At 37.3% G+C, this 17,875-nt stretch overlaps 3 protein-coding genes across 3 annotated transcripts; 2 read left to right on the top strand and 1 right to left on the bottom strand.

The window, feature by feature from the left end:
* Positions 1-1,189: 1,189 nt before the first annotated feature.
* On the top strand, positions 1,190-4,521 carry LOC133857970 (uncharacterized). The gene is made up of 3 exons (XM_062293365.1): positions 1,190-2,017; positions 2,254-2,503; positions 3,559-4,521. Exons 1-3 carry the CDS (start codon positions 1,221-1,223, stop codon positions 3,736-3,738), a joined length of 1,227 nt encoding a protein of 408 aa, XP_062149349.1. The 5' UTR covers positions 1,190-1,220; the 3' UTR covers positions 3,739-4,521.
* Positions 4,522-5,988: 1,467 nt separating this feature from the next.
* Positions 5,989-7,590, bottom strand: LOC133856847 (uncharacterized). The gene has a single exon (XM_062291887.1). It carries the CDS (start codon positions 7,588-7,590, stop codon positions 5,989-5,991), a length of 1,602 nt encoding a protein of 533 aa, XP_062147871.1.
* Positions 7,591-13,385: 5,795 nt separating this feature from the next.
* LOC133857386 (MDIS1-interacting receptor like kinase 2-like) lies at positions 13,386-17,484 on the top strand. Its single transcript, XM_062292643.1, has 2 exons — positions 13,386-16,653; positions 16,919-17,484. Exons 1-2 carry the CDS (start codon positions 13,392-13,394, stop codon positions 17,302-17,304), a joined length of 3,648 nt encoding a protein of 1,215 aa, XP_062148627.1. The 5' UTR covers positions 13,386-13,391; the 3' UTR covers positions 17,305-17,484.
* Positions 17,485-17,875: the final 391 nt, after the last annotated feature.

The raw sequence follows: 17,875 nt of genomic DNA, 5'->3' as shown, positions 1-17,875 counted from the left end.
GCCCGAAGGTAAACTACCATCTCGAAAGCTACCAACACACGTCCGTAGGCTCAAGGTAGTGAATAGAGATACAGAATCCCTAACCACTAAGTTATGAACAAACCTAACTTAAAGCAGCTTCCTAAGCAACAAACTAAAATTGCATGAACAAACAATTAGGTATTCTCTTTACACCGAAGCACAACCCAACTAAAATGAGAGGGTCTGGTCTAGCTTGCAAGCCACATAAAATGCCCAAATAATTTACAGTCAATTACAAAGGTAAACTGTGAACAGAGACAATGATGTACAAAAAAAATAATAATACAAAAAGCTGCGTGATAACCACAAAACAACCAGCGTCGAAAATCGTCGTCACCAGAACCGGCGCGTGCAAGATACGTGCCGTCATTGGAGTCGGTGCGTGCAGGGCACGCGCCGTGTTCAAAAGCCCCACATTCGGAAACATCGATCCACCAACCACCACCGGAAACGACAGGCTGTGGCCCTCACACACTAGTTCAGCGAGAGAAAACTCCTTGACGTGTGCTAGCCATGCGCCGAGCAGGAGGGACCACCACGACCGTGGCTTGACACAACCGGACTGGAAGAAGCCGGCGACCACCACGAAAGAGCGCGTGTCAAGAGAAAACCAGCTGAAGATAAAAAAAAATCTAGCTCCAAAGATATCTCCAAATTTTGCACGACCAGACAATACCTTCGCTGGAGACACACCACGAACGACCGCTCTCCTCAACCAATTGCTAGTGTAGCTCCTGCCAAAAAAAGAGAGCAACAGAAAGAGAAGAAAAAGCTCCATAGCTCTAAAAGTTATGAGAAACAACAACCACCACCGATACAAGTCAAGAGAAACAAAACTCCACAGCCTAAAAACCAGAAGACATCTAACCTCCACTGGTTCACACCGGGGAGGGCCAAAAAAACCATCCTAACCTTAGAAAGGCTAGGGGGACCAACTTCAAGATGAGGGTGGCGTGAAGCCTCCCTCCCCCGGCACAAAAATGTTAAAGCTCTAGCTCTCTCTATAAAAGAAACGAGACTCTCACTCTCTAACCTTGTACTTCCCATAAAAGTATTTTATATTTTAAATTGTTTGTTTAATGCAATGATAATTAAATTCTTATCTAGAGCAATTATTTTAAAAAATAACACAAATAGCTATACTAAATCTTTTTACATTATTTTGGTTAAGCTACAGCTTACTGGCGAACTGAACAAAAATGCCCAACACTTCCCTCCTCATCCCCCACCTCCTCCCCATCCCACCACCACCCAAGAAAACCCCCAACCTCTCCAATCTCAAACCCGCCACCTCATGCCACGTCAGCACAACCAGAATGTCCCTGAACCAAAACCCCCCACCCCCAAACCCTTCTCTCCTCACCTCCATAACCAATCTCCTCTGGGGTCCATCCCTCCCGCCGGGCCTCCTAATCTCCACCGTCCGCACCGCCTGGCACTCCGCGTGGCAGCTCATGATGTCCCAGCTCGCCCCCTCCGATCCCTCCGGCGGTTACTCCAGACCCACCTCCAGATTCCGTGCAACCGGCTTTACCCGCCAAAGCCCAACCGCTCTTCACCTCTACGTGGGCCTCCCCTGCCCATGGGCCCACCGGACCCTCATAGTCCGGGCCCTCAAGGGCCTCGAAGAGGCCGTGCCCGTCTCAATAGCCTCCCCGGGAGTTGATGGCTCGTGGGAATTCAAGGATATCCCATACGCGGATAGGGATGTCCTCGTCCCGACGCGGGACTATGCCAATGGGTGCCGAAATCTGAGAGAGGTTTATAAGCTCAGGAGAGGAGGGTATGATGGGCGGTCCACCGTGCCAATGCTGTGGGATGTGCAAAGGAAAGAGGTGGTCTGCAATGAGAGTTACGATATAATTGAATTGTTCAATTCGGGACTAAACGGGATAGCGGGCAATCAAGGTTTAAATCTATCCCCGGAGCCACTGAAGGGAAAGATTGAGGAATGGAATCGCATAATTTACCCAACTGTCAATAATGGGGTTTACAGGTAAGAAATGCCCGAGCTATTACAGTCTTTCTTGCAAGCTGACATGATATCTTGATTTTTTTTTTTACTATTAAGATATTGTCGCATGATTTTGTAAAGGATTGTAGTAAAAGCGGTATCAAGCATTTCATTGATTTATTTGGGTTTTATTGGAATTTTCTTTACATGGAAGAGAATGGTCATGTGCTTGGATTGGTGTGACATGTTGAATGTGTTATGATATTGCATTTTGGCAGATGTGGGTTTGCTCAAAGCCAAGAGGCATACAATACGGCGGTGAATGAGTTGTTCAGTACATTGGAGATGTTAGATGATCACTTGGGTAGTTTCCGCTACTTGTGTGGAGGTGCATTGACCCTTGCAGATATATGCCTGTTTACCACTTTGATTCGGTTCGATCTTGTGTACAATGTCCTCTTCAAGTGCACCAAGAAGAAGCTACTCGAGTATCCCAATCTTCATGCCTATATGCGTGACATTTACCAGGTACTCACTTTTGCTTAGTGGCTATTTCCTTGTCTTGTACTTCAATGGTTTAGAATTCATGGGATAATTGGGTTTAGTGTTAGGCTAAGAAAGTAGAATTTTTCTCCAGAACTTGAATTTATATTTTTATTACTTTGGAAGCTGGAATAGCAACTCTATTGGGAAACTTTGAGGTAGACAGGCTAGGCCATATGGACAACATATAATAGATTGTAATGCATGTGGGTCATTAAACGAATTCTTATTTCTTAGGTTGTTATTTGTAATAAGTGGCCTACTGCTTTTGGCATCTATAATGAATGGATCAAGATCCTCTCCATTTCATTTAACTATTTCATGGTCAATATTAGATTGCACAGATCTAATAGTGTATATGTTGTCATATGGTATATATATATTGCCACGTCATTTAAAATTTTAAATAATGTGACAGTAAGTATACTATTAGATGTAACAAAACAAAATCCTGACCATAAAATGACTTGAAATGGAGAGGGAACTATTTTGTAATGAAGAAAGCTAGTAAAAATTTACACACTTGGGGCGTTCATGCTGTTACCGAACCATGCGAGATCCTTGGTTGCTGCATGACATGATGTTGTCATTTTCTTGCAAACAACATTCCTTTTGCACATTTATCCGCTAATGCATTTATGATATGGTTTGTTACTTTGTCTTGCTTGATTGCTTACTGAGTCTGGCACCTCTGCCCTTCGACTAGGAACATGAACAAGGGTGCTTGTGTGACTTGGTTTCTATTGGTATAATTAAAATCATCTCAATTTTCAATTTAAGATGAGAACAAATTTCCCAGTGGTGGCAAATGGTTATCCATTGAGAAGGGGACATACTATTTAAATTAAAGGCGCCCGTTTTGCAACAATGGACTAACAGGAAAATACTACTTGCAACCACCTCTCAGATGAGACTATAATTGTACTATAGTCTACTGATACAAGATATTGCTGCCCAAAATTTTGTTTAAGAATGTTACTCCTTAAGCTTAATGATTTAATTTTTCTGTATAATAAGTGTTGCATGTCTATTATGAACAGATTCCTAAGGTCGCAGAAACTTGCAATTTTATGGCCATTATGGATGGTTACTACAAAACGCTTTTTCCACTGAATCCAGGCAGCATTCAACCTGTCATGCCTTTAGGTTGCGAGCATGAAGTCCTCTCCAGGCCTCATGACAGAGAATCGCTTTCATTTGCAGGGAGTAAATCTATGTAGGTTCAAGTTTCATAGAAGCTGGTTCTAACACAGTTCAGTATGTTGTTGTTGGTTTTTAGTTATATGAATCTCCTTGTTTCACCTTCATCCATTCCAAGAAGTCATGCTACCACATCTGCTAACTTGGAGATGGGGTAAAAGATCCTGTCCCCCTGCTATAGCTTTAACTAAACTAGCACAGTCAACAATTTTTTCTGCCTTTCCATTCTATGCGCCATGCACTACACAGATTATTGAACAAATCCGAAGAAACATTTATACCCCTTCTAAAGTTGCAGCCAGAAAGAACTACAATGCCCTATGGTTTCAACAGTTTGATAGCCTCTGAGTTAGTACCCTGATACTCGACCACTAGACAGTATAGATGGAAGGAGCAAATCCAGTTCAGTGAAATATTTCTTAAATATTTCTTCATTTTGGGGAAGGCCATTACATTAAAAGATGGTCAGTAGGCGATCCTGTTGTCGTTCATCTCACAATTGATGCAGATCTAGATCTTGTACAGTAGCAGCAGAAGTAACGAGGACAATCAAGAATTGTAGCAAATATATTGGCCATATTTGATAAGACCATTGAACAAAAATTGCAAGCTTTGCTTAATGTAACTCTTAATTGTATGCTAATATGACAAATTAGAAGTTGTATCTCCATCTATCTAAATTTTGGTGGGAAAATCCCCTCAGTATGATTGGTGGTCACTTGTAAATTGATTGTCACTAGAGGAAATGCATATTATTCGAGGTAAAATATTAATTAAATGATTAAGTCTATCATTTTTTATGAGCTTACGGTTTTTAGATAAGTGACGATTTAACATGGTGTCAGAATAGAAGTTAGGAGTTTGAATCCTGACTCTCGCAGTTTACATCATTTTAATTAAAATATTTTACGTATTGTCTGGTTTCACACGTGAGGGGGATTGCTAAAATATTAATTAAATGATTAAATCTAACACTTTTTATAAATAAAAATTTCGAATAAATAGTAATTTAACATGAAAATAGCTAAGACAAATCACCTATTTGCTATATAAATGCTGGGAAGGAATAGAAAACTAGTATGTCACAACTGCATCTATTTCGTTTGGTTTTTATAGTACTTGGATTCAACCTAGTCGGATTTCCTTTGCTACTCATATCGATACAATGTATATCTGTTTTGCATACTTCAAGAGGATGCTAATTGTTCTTTGAGCCTTAGCCTGAGGTGTCCCCCCTAGCAGCCATGTTGGCTTCTGCATGCTTTCCAGGAACCATCCTGGGAAGTTGGCAAGTTATCCAGAAGCCAAAAATTCCTCTTGGTCAAAGTAAGCTTTTTAAACATTTCCACCTAGTCAAAAGTCTGCTTTTGAGCTGCCAGAGAAAAAAATAAAAGAAAAGAAAGGACGACAACGTGATAAGACTCCTCTTATTTTATTTATTTATTTTGAAAAATAACTATTCCTTTTAATATATATATATATATATATATATATATTTTAGAAAAACATAAAAATAGTCATTTTATTTCACGAAGCAAACGAGACCTTCGGATGCTATTGTAGAATAGAACTTGCTCCCTCCACCCTTTGATTACTGTGATTTCATTTGATCGGATAAGGCTCCTCTCCATTGATTTGAAATGACAGAAACCTTGGGGCTTGTTTGGCAAACTCATTTCCCTCCAACTTCAATTTCTTTTAAAAAATTACGTTCAAAACATTTTAATTTTTTTTACTTTTTATATTACATTAATAACTTTTTATTGTTATTTAAACAAAAAAAATTCACTACAAAACAAAATATTTTTCATGTTTTCATATAAAAAATTCAAAATTGCTTTCTACTTTATATCAAGTCAACCACTTCTTATTTCTATTAAAAAAAAAAAGACCATAACAAACTTTACCAAACGCACCCCAATTCACAGTGAAAATTAAATCTTCACAATCTTAAAATTAATTCTTAAAGTTTCATATACATATATATATATATATTAGTCAAAAGGGCTGTTGCACCTTAAACATTTGTACGAAATTGGGTTCTCAAGCAATTTCTCCCAATCATCATCTCTCAGCTTTTGGATAAGTTTTTTTGCAGTAGAAACTGAATTAATAGCATTCAAAATGTCTTGAGATTTTTGCTGCAAAGCTTGACAAAGAACATCAGTGATACCCATGATTTCCTTCATCAAATGTAAAATAAAAATGAATTCGAAGGATGTAACCATTTTATAAGCAGCATTAGCATCTCCCCGTTGAGAGTAATTAGCTCATTCTCTTCTAATTATTTCAAGCACTGAACAAGTAGCATTAAACATACTTATTAGGCTGCAAATAGAATTATAATGAGAACCCCAACGAGTATCACCAGCTCGTTTCAAAGTGCCAATTTGGTTAGCTCCTTTTCCAGTTTTAAGATCACCAATAGCTCGCATATGTGCAATTTTTTCTGCTTGAGCAGCTTGTAGTTGATCGTGACGTTTACATGAAGCACCAACCATATTGATAATGAAATTCAAATTTGTGAAGAACTCATGAACAGAAACCACTTCTCTAGATGCAGCAACTAATGCTAATTGCAATCGGTGAGCAAAACAATGAACATAGTATGCATAAGGACAATCATTAAGAAATAATGCCTGCAATCCTTTCCATTCACCACGCATATTGCTAGCACCATCATATCCTTGTCCACGAATATTTTGAATGTCAAGTCCATGATGAGAAAGAACATCAGATATTTTATTCTTGAGAGTCAATGCCGATGTATCTTTAACATGAACAAGATCAAAGAAGCGTTCTTGTATAAAATCATATTTGTCAACAAATCTCAGAACAATAGCCATTTGTTCTCTTTTAGACTCATCTCGTGCTTCATCAACAATAATACAAAATTTAGAGTCTCCAATATCTTCACGAATTTTATCTCGCACTTTACTTGCCATGACTTGCAAAATCTCCTTTTGAATTCTATGTGAAGTATACTTTGCAGATTTAGGAGCATTTTCCAAAACAACTGTTGCAACTTTTTCATTATATGATGCCAAAATTTTAATCATCTCAAGAAAATTACCTCGATTTTTTGAATCAGGAGTCTCATCATGACCTCTAAAAGCACATCCTTGAAATGCAAGCCACCGAACAACATCAATAGAAGTTTTTACACGTAGTCGATTATTTTGAATTTGTTCAGTACTTTGTGCATTCAATAATTTATCGATATGCTGTGATTGTTGTTTTAAATCCTCACAAGATTTCACAGCATTATTATGGGGTGAACAAGGATCCTCTCCAATATGAGTCAAAAAGGCACATTTCTTTCCATCGTTAACCTTTTTCCAATTTCTAAATCCCTTGGTGATAAATACATCCCATCCATGACGTCCAACTGGTTTCATTGTAAAAAGATAACATGGTAGACAATATGCGGCATCTGTAGTAGGAGAATATTCAAGCCAAGATGAAAATTGTGTGAACCATGAAGCTTGAAAACGACGGAGATGATTTTTTGGTCCAGAAAATGGATAGTCTTTACGCAAAATTTGATATGGATGTGCTTTCAAATAAGCCATTCTTATTTCATCACGTCGATTGACTGGATAGTCCCACATCGGAGGACGTTTTCCTGGATCCCGTTCTATAGAAAAACCATCAACTTCGTTAACATTAAGCGTGGAGGATTTAAAAGGAATCTCTTGAGCTTCCACAATTAGAGATTCATAAGGATGTTCTTCAACTTCAATCCTTTGAGATTTAAGAGGACGTTCTTTGAGATTTGAAGTTTCAGCATTAAAATTCAATGGTGGATTACTTTCTGGAACATCAACTTCTTTTCTTTTGAAGAATGACTCGATAGTTTTAAACTTTGACATGCTTGATGAACCTAAATTTTCCAAATTAAATTACAACCCCATAAGATACAATCAAACTATCAACGAAAAAAAAAAAAAAAAAAATTATCAGAGTCTAACAAGTAACAATCATACAACCTAAAAAAAAAAAAGCCAAAAAAAAACAAGAGTCTATATAATACTAAACTAAAAATAATAATATGAAAAACTAAAAACTTCAAAACTAATATCATTCATAATTTCATATATAACCCAAAACCAAAAAATATTATGAAAATTTGAATAGAGAAATTACCTTGTAGACAAGAGTCACAAGATCAGCACAAGTATAGTAGAGAAGCAATGCCCAACTTCCACACTTCAAAGTTTCTGAGTTTCACACTTTCACTTCAGCTTCTTTTTCCACCACAGGTCCACAGGTCCACAGCCACAAACACCACTCACGGTAATAAAAAAAGTTATCAGTAGCTTCTGAATCTGATGACTCTGATTTCTGCATGAAAAAGTTAAACAGCCAATGAATGTGGGGTTTGCACATTTCCGAAAAAAACATAATAAAGGTGATATGCTTCAGATAATGGACTAACAAGCATTAAACTTAAATAAGTATAACCAAGGTATATCTTGAACTCTATGATTAGGACTTTTACACCACAGGCCTCGAGAGCTGAAAGAAAATCCATAATCCAACAAGAGTTTGGAGCAAGCAAAATCCAAAATTCTATCCAACTCAAAAGAAAATGCCAATTGAATGAACGACAGAAGAAGGCCAGAAGGGAATGAATACTTTGCATTGCTACATGATTTATCGTTTGGAATCCTGGAAAATCTGATCCTACTAACCGTCATCACCTAATTTGCATTAATTTTAGCTTATTTTAAACCTGAAGATCCTTTCAGTTGCTCAGAGAAATAGTCAAGATTTTATTTTTCTTACATTTTCTCACCGACCAAACAGTATGTTGATCACAACCAATATAACCAAAAGAACTACCAAATCAGATCTCTCTCTCTCTCTCTCTCTCTCTCTCTCTCTCTGATTGAACCCATTTTATTCTGAAAAATAGACATTCAATTTTCGTTTCTTTTCCTCAATTTTCCCAACAGCCAAACAGAGCCTAACAAATTTCCATAACTCATAAGATATACGTTGAAACCTACAGTAACCAAACAGCGGCAATGCATTTTCATTTTTCAACTTCCATAAGCCCTAAAATTCGGTGAAATTACCATAGGAAAATGATATTCAAATCACCAAACGCAAATCCAAAACCCTAGAAAGTTCCAAAAATGATCACACAAATCCTGAAATTGCAAGAAATTTCTGGGTAAAACCGTAAAAGGCAGAAAATTTCAACAACGAAAATCCGCAAAGAAACCCCCCTCATATCAGGATCATATCCAAGAATTAGCATAAAAACCCTAAATAACAAAGAGCCAAGAAAGTTAGTGCTCCTACATTGTAAAGAAAAACGATAAAAACCGAGAGGCAAATCCTCGGTTATTTTCCCTACCGACACCAGTCGGCAGTCACCGGCAGACTGGTAGTGGCGCAGTGCAGCTGTGCAGGCTTTTTTTTTAATTATTTTTTCGTTTGTTCGTTCGTTCGTTCTTTTTTTTGTGTTTTTCGTTCGTTCTTTAGTTCTTTGTCTAAGAGCTTTTACAGGTTTTTTTCCCTTTTTTTTTTTTTTTTTTTTTTTTTATCTTCTATCATTTCATTTCTTGAGCCGTGCGTGCTTGAGGTGCTGCAGGGCAGCATGTGAGATGGACTGAAACTGAAAGTCTGAATCGACTGATGGAGTGTCTTGGACAATGGACTCCTCACTTCTGATAAACTGCTAAGTGCTAATAGAAGGCTAGAGTAGAGGATAATAGACGGAAGAACCAAAGAACTAAGAAGCAATGAACTGATTTTGGTATTCAACTGAAAAAACCATGCTGTGGGCCCCTAAAAAAAAAAAAAAATGGCTACTGGATAGTGATGGTGGCCTTGGTGGAGCCAACTTGGGAATTTTAGACTAGTATAGTAATTTTTTTATTTTTTTTTTTTTTTTTTTTCAGGGGCAAGCAGGGGCCACGGCCCCTGCTGGCCCTAAAGCTAGTCCGCCCCTGCCTGGATCTTCCAGGGGTGGCCGTGCGCCACCCCTACGGCCACCCCCAGTGGCTGGGGGCGGTTTGGGGGTGGCCGGCTCCTTCAGCTTTTTTTTTTTTTTTTTTTTTTTTTTTTTTTTTTTAAATAAGTATTTTTATTTATTTTTTTAATAAATTTATATATTTTTATTACGGTAGACAAGTGTTGCTGACGTGGCATTTGACGGAATCTGTTAAAAATTTTAACAGAATTTGACGCCAGGGATCGATTTGTAATTATTGCATATCATGAGGACCTCCCATGAACTTTTTAAACCATAGGGAGTAAAAAATAATTATGGTATACCACAGGGACCAACGGTGCAATTATCCCTTTAATTTAAGTTGATGTTGGAGAAAAAGTTATACACGCCTTTTTTTTCTTGAGCATTTAATTTAAATTGAAGTTGGAAAAAAAGTTATACACGCAAAAAACTTTCAAACAATGTGAAAATAGAACTTAAAAAAAGAAAAAGAAAAAACAAATAAAGGACTTTCAAAGAATTTATGAGCATTCAGACTTTTTATGAATGTGAATAATGAGACTTTTGATTATAATTTTTTTAAAACTATAATTGGTAGCTTTGATTAGAAACTCTTTACTAACTTTTTACCATATTAGAGTTGCTTAGCATTTTTATGTGGGGTATTAATTTGCGTTCGCGTGTCGAGGCAGAAATATAATATTATATAAGACAATCTTAATTCTTAACCCAACCTATTTAATTAAATGGGGTCTGACCATTCAACTTTAATTCGTTAATTTTGTGTTGGATTCATGTCGAGTTTGTGGGTTGTGTTAAAAATTGTCAGCCCTAAATGTTGAGTATCGGATTCGAGTCGTGTTGAGACATAGGTATGTATAAGACCCTATGGATCAATTCTAACTTAACCTATTTAAGTTAGACTTTCAATTATAACCCGCTAATTTTGTATTAAATTTGTGTCGTATTCACTTGTTGTGTCAAAAATTGAGAGGATATTAAACCACCTCCCCTTTATTCATTCAATCATTTATATTGCAACGAAATCATTCAATGAATCTGATAACTTGACAATGGCAACCCACTTTCTTTTTTCTTTTTGGATGAATAATGGCAACCCACTTTCAATCCCATCTCCAAGAAATTCTCAACTGAATTAATCATATCATCCTCTGATCCTAAGGTTAACCATGCATGTTTGATGGGTGTGTGTCACATTCCCTTTCACAGTTTAATTATCCCCACTACCAAATAATGAGAATCAGAAAATATTACCTCACAAAAATCACACCTCATTCGCTGGAGGCTTGACTTAGTAAGCTATCCGCTTGACAAATCTACTCATTAAATGCATGCATGAAGTTTGTGTCAATTGTAGAAGAAATTTTGTGGATTCACATCAAATCCAACGTATAAATTGGTACAAAAATCCAAATCAAAGAATGAATCTGCCACAAAAGTCTCAAGGCATATATCAATTAACTTTCATAATAAATTCTTTCGTTTTCCTGTTCTTCAAATTTCCCCCTTGACCTTTGACTATATATATGTTCATATTACCAAATACGTACCATTTCCAACTACGCAACTTGCGAATAGGTCCAAGAGAGATAAGGGTCAGCATCACTAATTTCTTCATTTTTATTTTCTTTTCTCTCAGCCCCGTGACTCTTAAGTAAGAAAAAGAAAAAGAAGAGAACTTTCCTATGTGACTTTAGTATTGTGTTCATACACACTTACGTTGCACAATCTTATCATCATTCTAGAGTCCAGAGGATGGAAATTTATACACTTCAAAGATTTCCTAATTTTTCTTGAGCATTTAATTTAAATTGACGTTGGAGAAAAAGTTATACAAGTCAGAAACCTTCATCAATTTGAAAATAGAACTTAAAGAAAGAAAGAAAAGAAAAACAAATAAACAAATAGGACTTTCTAAGAATTTATGAGCATTCAGACTTTCTATGAATGAGAATAATGAGACTTTTGATTAGATTTTTAAAAAAAATTATAATGGTAGTCTTGATTAGACTACTTACTAACTTTTTACCATATTAGAGTTGCTCAGCATTCTTATCCGGGATGTTAATTCACATTTGTGTGTCGAGTTCGAGTCGTGTTGATGCAGAAATATAATACTATATAAGACAATCTTAATTCTTAATCCAACCCATTTAGTTAAATATGGTCTGACCCTTCAACCTTAATTCACTAATTTTGTGTTGGATTCATAGGTCATATAAAAAATTGAAATCCTTAAATGTTAAGTATCGGATTCGAGTCGTATCAAGACATAGGGTCTTATATATACCTATGAATATGACCTCACAAAAATCACACCTCATATAATCAGTGAATATGACACAAATCTATGACTGATTATGTCAAAAATTGGGAAGATATTAAACCACCTCCCCTTTATTCATTCAATCATTTATATTGCAACGAAATCATTCAGTGGATCTGATAACTTGAGAATGACAAACCACTTTCTTTTTTCTTTTTGGATGAATAATGGCAACCCACTTTCAATCCTATTCTATCTCCTAGAAATTCTCAACTGAATTAATCATATCATCGTCTGGTTCATAGGTTAACCATGTTTGATGGGTGTGTGTTACATTCCCTTTCACAGTTTAATTATCCCCACTACCAGATGATGAGAATCAGATAATATTACCTCACAAAAATCACACCTCATTCGCCGAAGGCTTGACTTAATTATCTCACTCATTATATCAAGCCTTGCCTCTCAAATAGAAGAAAGGAGTTTCCATTTGCTTATAAAAAACTCTCACTCTTCCCCCATAACAGCAGAGACTCACATCATTCATACTTAAATTACCGCTACCATTTTATACAAAGAAAGCAAACACCAAGTAGCCATGGTTTGGATGAACCGCATGGCAAATCTTAACCGATTAAATTTACTTATTTTTATAAGTTTAATTTTGAAATAAGTTATGATTTAACAATATTCATGACTTGATTCATTAATTCCAAAAAGAGTTTCTAAAAACACCTTATAAGACGGAACATAGGTAGACACATATTTATCAAGGTTGTCTATGTTATAAAGGCTACTTTATTTACTATAAAGTGTTTAGGAGTGATTCAACCACTCTTAAATTCAGCTAGATCAGGATCCCTTAAAAAATGTTACATATTAAAAAAGTAGAATATTACTAATGAGAATTGAGTATATTTTTATTGGGTTCTCGCGCTTTAAGTTTAAGTCGTAGAAAAATTTTAAACAAAAAATTATCTTTTGACTTACTAAAAAAGAAAGCGTCTCTCTTTAGCCTCATACCTTGTACCCTTTAAAAAAAAAACAACAGTTATGAAAAAAAAAAAAGAGAAGTTTTGATTTTATTTTATTTAAAAAAGTTTTGATTTACTAAATGGTCAGGTTAACAAACACCCACCCAAAAAAAACTTTTTTCATAGCTTTATACCTTATTGTCAACATCTAGGCCATTCATTTAAAATAAATGGCCCACAAAAAATATTCCACCCCATTGATTCATTGAATACGGTGGGTCTCAATCCTCATCTACAGATTCTACAGGGACAGTGTATAAAAAGTCGTTGTAAAATAGCATCCTTGTCCCGTTGTCCAACAACATTTGTGAAAGCTATTTTTTAAGGGAGAAAAGCTCAAAAAGGAACAAACATGTGCATTCAAGGCTATAAAATAGATAAAAAAACATGACATGTGAGAGTCAAAAGGCAGGCATGGCAGCAAATCCCAAGCCGCCTCTTCTTTTGCTTCACTGTCTCTTTCTGACGATCTCCATACTTTCATTACAGATCACAGCGTCACCGGCAACACAAGCAGAAGCTCTTGTCAAATGGAAAAACAGCCTCTCCCCTATTCCCCCTCTTCTCACTTCATGGTCCCTCGCCAACCTCAGCAACCTTTGCAACTGGACAAGCATTGCCTGCGACGACTCAACCGGAACAGTCTCCGAGATAGACCTCTCAGGTGCCAAGCTCAACGGAACACTGGCCCACTTCAACTTCACTCCGTTCCTTAATCTCACCCGCTTCGACCTCAGCCACAACAATCTCAGCGGACCAATACCTTCGGAGATAGGCCGGCTGACGGAGCTTCAGTATGTAAGTCTTCTCGACAACTATCTCGATGGGACAATCCCATATCAGATTAACAATCTTCAAAAGGCATGGTACTTAGACCTTGGATCAAACTACTTAGTAAATCCTGATTGGTCTAAGTTTTCTGCCATGCCATTGTTGACCCATCTTGGCTTTAATTACAATAAACTCACTTCAGGGTTCCCAGGATTTATAGTTGATTGTAAGAACTTGACGTCCTTGGATTTGTCCCAGAATCATTTGACTGGACCAATACCCGAATCTTTATTTACCAATCTGGGCAAGCTTGAATACCTTAATCTTTTTGATAATTTATTCCGAGGACCATTGTCACCAAACATTTCCCACCTTTCCAAGCTCAAACATCTTTTTCTAGGAAATAACAATTTCAGTGGTCTAATTCCTGAGGATATTGGAGCAATGTCAAATCTTCAGACTATAGAATTGTTCAACAATTCATTGGAAGGGAGTATTCCTTCTTCAATAGGCCAGCTCAAGGAGCTCGGGAGACTCTATCTTAGTATGAATAGGTTGAATTCTACAATTCCTTCTGAGCTTGGGTTTTGTACAAATCTCACCTTCTTGGCCCTGGCTCAAAATTCATTCACTGGGGAATTGCCATTGTCCTTGACCAACCTGACTAAAATTACAGAATTGGGTTTATCTTCTAATTCTCTCTCTGGTGTGATCTCACCGCATTTTCTCTCCAATTGGACCGAGTTAACCTCTTTGCAACTTCAGGACAACCTTTTCACTGGAGAAATTCCACCGGAAATAGGCTTATTGACAAAGCTTCAATATCTTTATCTGTTTAAAAATAAGCTTTCTGGCTCAATTCCATCCGAGATTGGGAACTTGAAAGATTTGCCGGAATTAGACCTTTCACAAAACCACCTCTCTGGCCCAATTCCTCTGACAGTTTGGAACCTCACAAACCTTAGAGTCTTACAACTTTACTCCAACAATCTCACTGGCACAATCCCACCGGAGATTGGAAATATGACATCGCTGAAGACTCTTGATCTCAACACTAACCAACTCTATGGGGAGTTTCCGGACACCATTTCTCGCCTCACTAGTTTAGCAACAATCTCTCTTTTCACCAATAACTTCTCGGGCACTGTTCCGATTGACTTTGGGAAGTATAGTAATCTGAGCAAAGTTAGGTTTTTCGACAACAATTTCTCTGGAGAATTGCCACCTGAATTGTGCAGCAGCTTTGGTCTTCAAGAGCTCACAGTGAATAGCAACAACTTCACAGGGCCATTGCCAGAGTGCTTGAGAAATTGCAAGCAACTAAAGAGAGTGCGGCTTGAAGGGAACCGATTCAATGGAAACATTACAAATGCATTTGGATTTCATCGAAATCTTAGTGTCATTTATCTTAGTCACAATCAATTTGTTGGTGAAATCTCAGCGGAATGGGGAGAATGTGAATCTCTCACTGATTTGCAGATGGACAGAAACAGAATTTCTGGAAAAATCCCAGTAGAGCTTGGAAAGTTGACTCAACTGGGGGTTTTGAATCTGGACTCCAACGAATTGTCCGGGGAAATTCCAACTGTACTTGGAAATCTAAGCCTGCTGTACAAGCTCAATTTGGGCAGGAACCATTTGACAGGAGAGATTCCTCGGAGTCTAGGCAATTTGAGTGAACTTAGCATTCTTGATTTGTCTAGAAACAGTTTGACAGGGAACATACCAAAAGAACTTGGGAATTGTGGTAAATTATTGATCTTGGACTTGAGCAACAACAACCTGTCAGGGGTAATACCATCCGAGCTTGGTAACTTAGTCGCGTTGCAGTCATTGTTGGACCTCAGCAGCAATCGACTCTCAGGAAATATTCCTCAAAACCTTGCGAAGCTTTCATCATTGGAGAGTCTTAATGTGTCACATAACCAACTTTCAGGGGAAATCCCGTCATCGTTTACCGGCATGATTAGTCTACGCAATACCTCCATTGATTTTTCATACAACAATTTAACAGGTTCGATCCCAACTAGTCCAGTTTTCAAAGATGCACCTGCGAAAGCTTATGTTGGAAACTCAGGTTTGTGTGGAGATGCAGAAAGACTATCTCCTTGTCACACAGATTCCAGAAAGAAAAAACATTCTAATACAACTCTATTAGTTATCCTCGTTCCTATCTGTGGCCTATTGCTGTTTGCAATCATTGTTGCTGGACTCATAATATGTTATCGGAGGACAAAACCCCTCGATGAAGAAAGCAGAACAATTGGAGAGTATGATGAGAAGGCTGAGTCACTGATATGGGAAAGAGAAGGTAAATTCACATTCGGGGATCTCGTGAAGGCCACAGAAAACTTCCATGAGAAGTACTGCATTGGAAAAGGAGGATTTGGAAGCGTTTACAAAGCGGCATTGACAACAGGTCAGATTGTTGCAGTTAAAAGACTTAACATGTCAGACTCCAGTGACATTCCAATAGCCAGTCGCAAGAGTTTTGAGAATGAGATTCATGTGTTGACAGAAGTCAGGCACCGCAATATCATTAGGCTTTATGGGTTCTGTTCCATTAGGGGGTGCATGTACTTGGTTTATGAATATGTGGAGAAAGGCAGTTTGGGAAATGTATTGTATGGGTTGAAAGGGAAAGCAGAACTAGACTGGGGTAGAAGGGTGAAAATTGTGCAAGGTGTGGCTCATGCAATTGCTTACTTGCACCATGATTGCTCTCTTCAAATTGTTCACCGAGACATAACTATGAACAACATATTGCTGGAGTCAGAGTTTGATCCCCGACTCTCAGATTTTGGTACTGCAAGATTGTTGAGTTCAGATACCACTAACTGGACAACAATTGCTGGGTCTTATGGCTACATGGCTCCGGGTAAGCTAACAATCTAGTTTTTGCATTTTTGTACAGCTCATTTAAAGTATTTGTCTTAGGATAGACTACTTTCGTATAATAACTATAACTATAAATGGAGTAGGATCAGGTTCTCTAAAATTCTTTATAATTCAGATGGAAAATTGCAAGGGATCCTCATTCGGTGGATGGCTTCTCATACTAGGAAGTGTGTAGCAAATTTATGTGTTTTCATGCTCATATTCTATCATTAAACGGATGTCGATCTTGTTTTTTGGATGTGCAGAGCTTGCATTCACGATGCGAGTAACAGATAAATGCGACGTTTATAGTTTTGGAGTGGTAGCATTAGAAGTTATGATGGGAAGGCACCCAAGGGAGCTCTTATCTTCCCTGTCATCATCCAAATCAACAACAGCAATGCCAGTTTCAGACACTGCAGACTTTCTTTTAAAGGATGTGCTAGATCAAGTACTCTCACAACCCACAGGCCAAATGGCGCAGGAGGTGGCATTTGTGGTGACTATAGCCTTACAATGCGTGGATGACAAGCCAGAGTCGCGACCCACCATGCGTTTTGTGGCACAAGAATTGTCAACTCGAACCCAAGCCTGCAATTCCTACCCAATGGACACGATGACCATTAGCAATCTCACAAGCCTTCAAAAATAGAACAAATTGGCATTCTTGTAGCATCTAGTAAATGAAAATGATGGACCTTGAGGCCCCATGTATACTAATATAATCTTTTGTATTTCTGAATAATCTCAAGGCCAAGGCTAACGTCTGGTTGAACACTAGTGAGTTAGTGACAGCAATCTTGAACCCTAATGGTAGTACTTTTTTTCCATATGACTTCTCTCTTATGACTTGTATATTTCTTCTATAGTGTTTCATGTGCATAATCTAATCTTGACTATAAATAATTTTACCTGCCATAATCAGCCAAATTTTGAGATTCTTTGAGTTTCTGCAAGTACCCTATTGGAATATACGGTAGTTAAAAAAGAAAAAAAGAAAAAAAAAAGGTCCTATATTAAAATGATATCATAAATATGAGTGGCTATATATTTTGACAATAGATTCAAACCCGTCATTTTCATTTCACTTGAAATTGAGATAAATTATTTCATTATACACAATAGATTTTACAAATCTAACGGTATATATATTGCCACATATCTACAATTTTTACACAGTTAAATATAACAAAATAAAATCTGACCATGAGAGGTATCCCAAT

This window comes from Alnus glutinosa, chromosome 14 (genome assembly GCF_958979055.1).
Source record: "Alnus glutinosa chromosome 14, dhAlnGlut1.1, whole genome shotgun sequence".
Taxonomy (NCBI): Eukaryota; Viridiplantae; Streptophyta; class Magnoliopsida; order Fagales; family Betulaceae; genus Alnus; species Alnus glutinosa.
Note: the sequence above shows the minus strand (reverse complement) of the source record. Positions and strands in the feature narration are given on the sequence as shown.

What these genes read in the sequence shown, in the direction of transcription:
- LOC133857386 (XM_062292643.1), top strand. Translation starts at nt 13,392, where the DNA reads ATGACATGTGAGAGTCAAAAGGCAGGCATGGCAGCAAATCCCAAGCCG. An exon ending in TTATGGCTACATGGCTCCGG is followed by an intron (nt 16,654 to 16,918) that starts GTAAGCTAACAA and finishes TTGGATGTGCAG; the next exon opens with AGCTTGCATTCACGATGCGA.
- LOC133856847 (XM_062291887.1), bottom strand. Translation starts at nt 7,590, where the DNA reads ATGTCAAAGTTTAAAACTATCGAGTCATTCTTCAAAAGAAAAGAAGTT.
- LOC133857970 (XM_062293365.1), top strand. Translation starts at nt 1,221, where the DNA reads ATGCCCAACACTTCCCTCCTCATCCCCCACCTCCTCCCCATCCCACCA. An exon ending in GTCAATAATGGGGTTTACAG is followed by an intron (nt 2,018 to 2,253) that starts GTAAGAAATGCC and finishes GCATTTTGGCAG; the next exon opens with ATGTGGGTTTGCTCAAAGCC. An exon ending in ATATGCGTGACATTTACCAG is followed by an intron (nt 2,504 to 3,558) that starts GTACTCACTTTT and finishes TATTATGAACAG; the next exon opens with ATTCCTAAGGTCGCAGAAAC.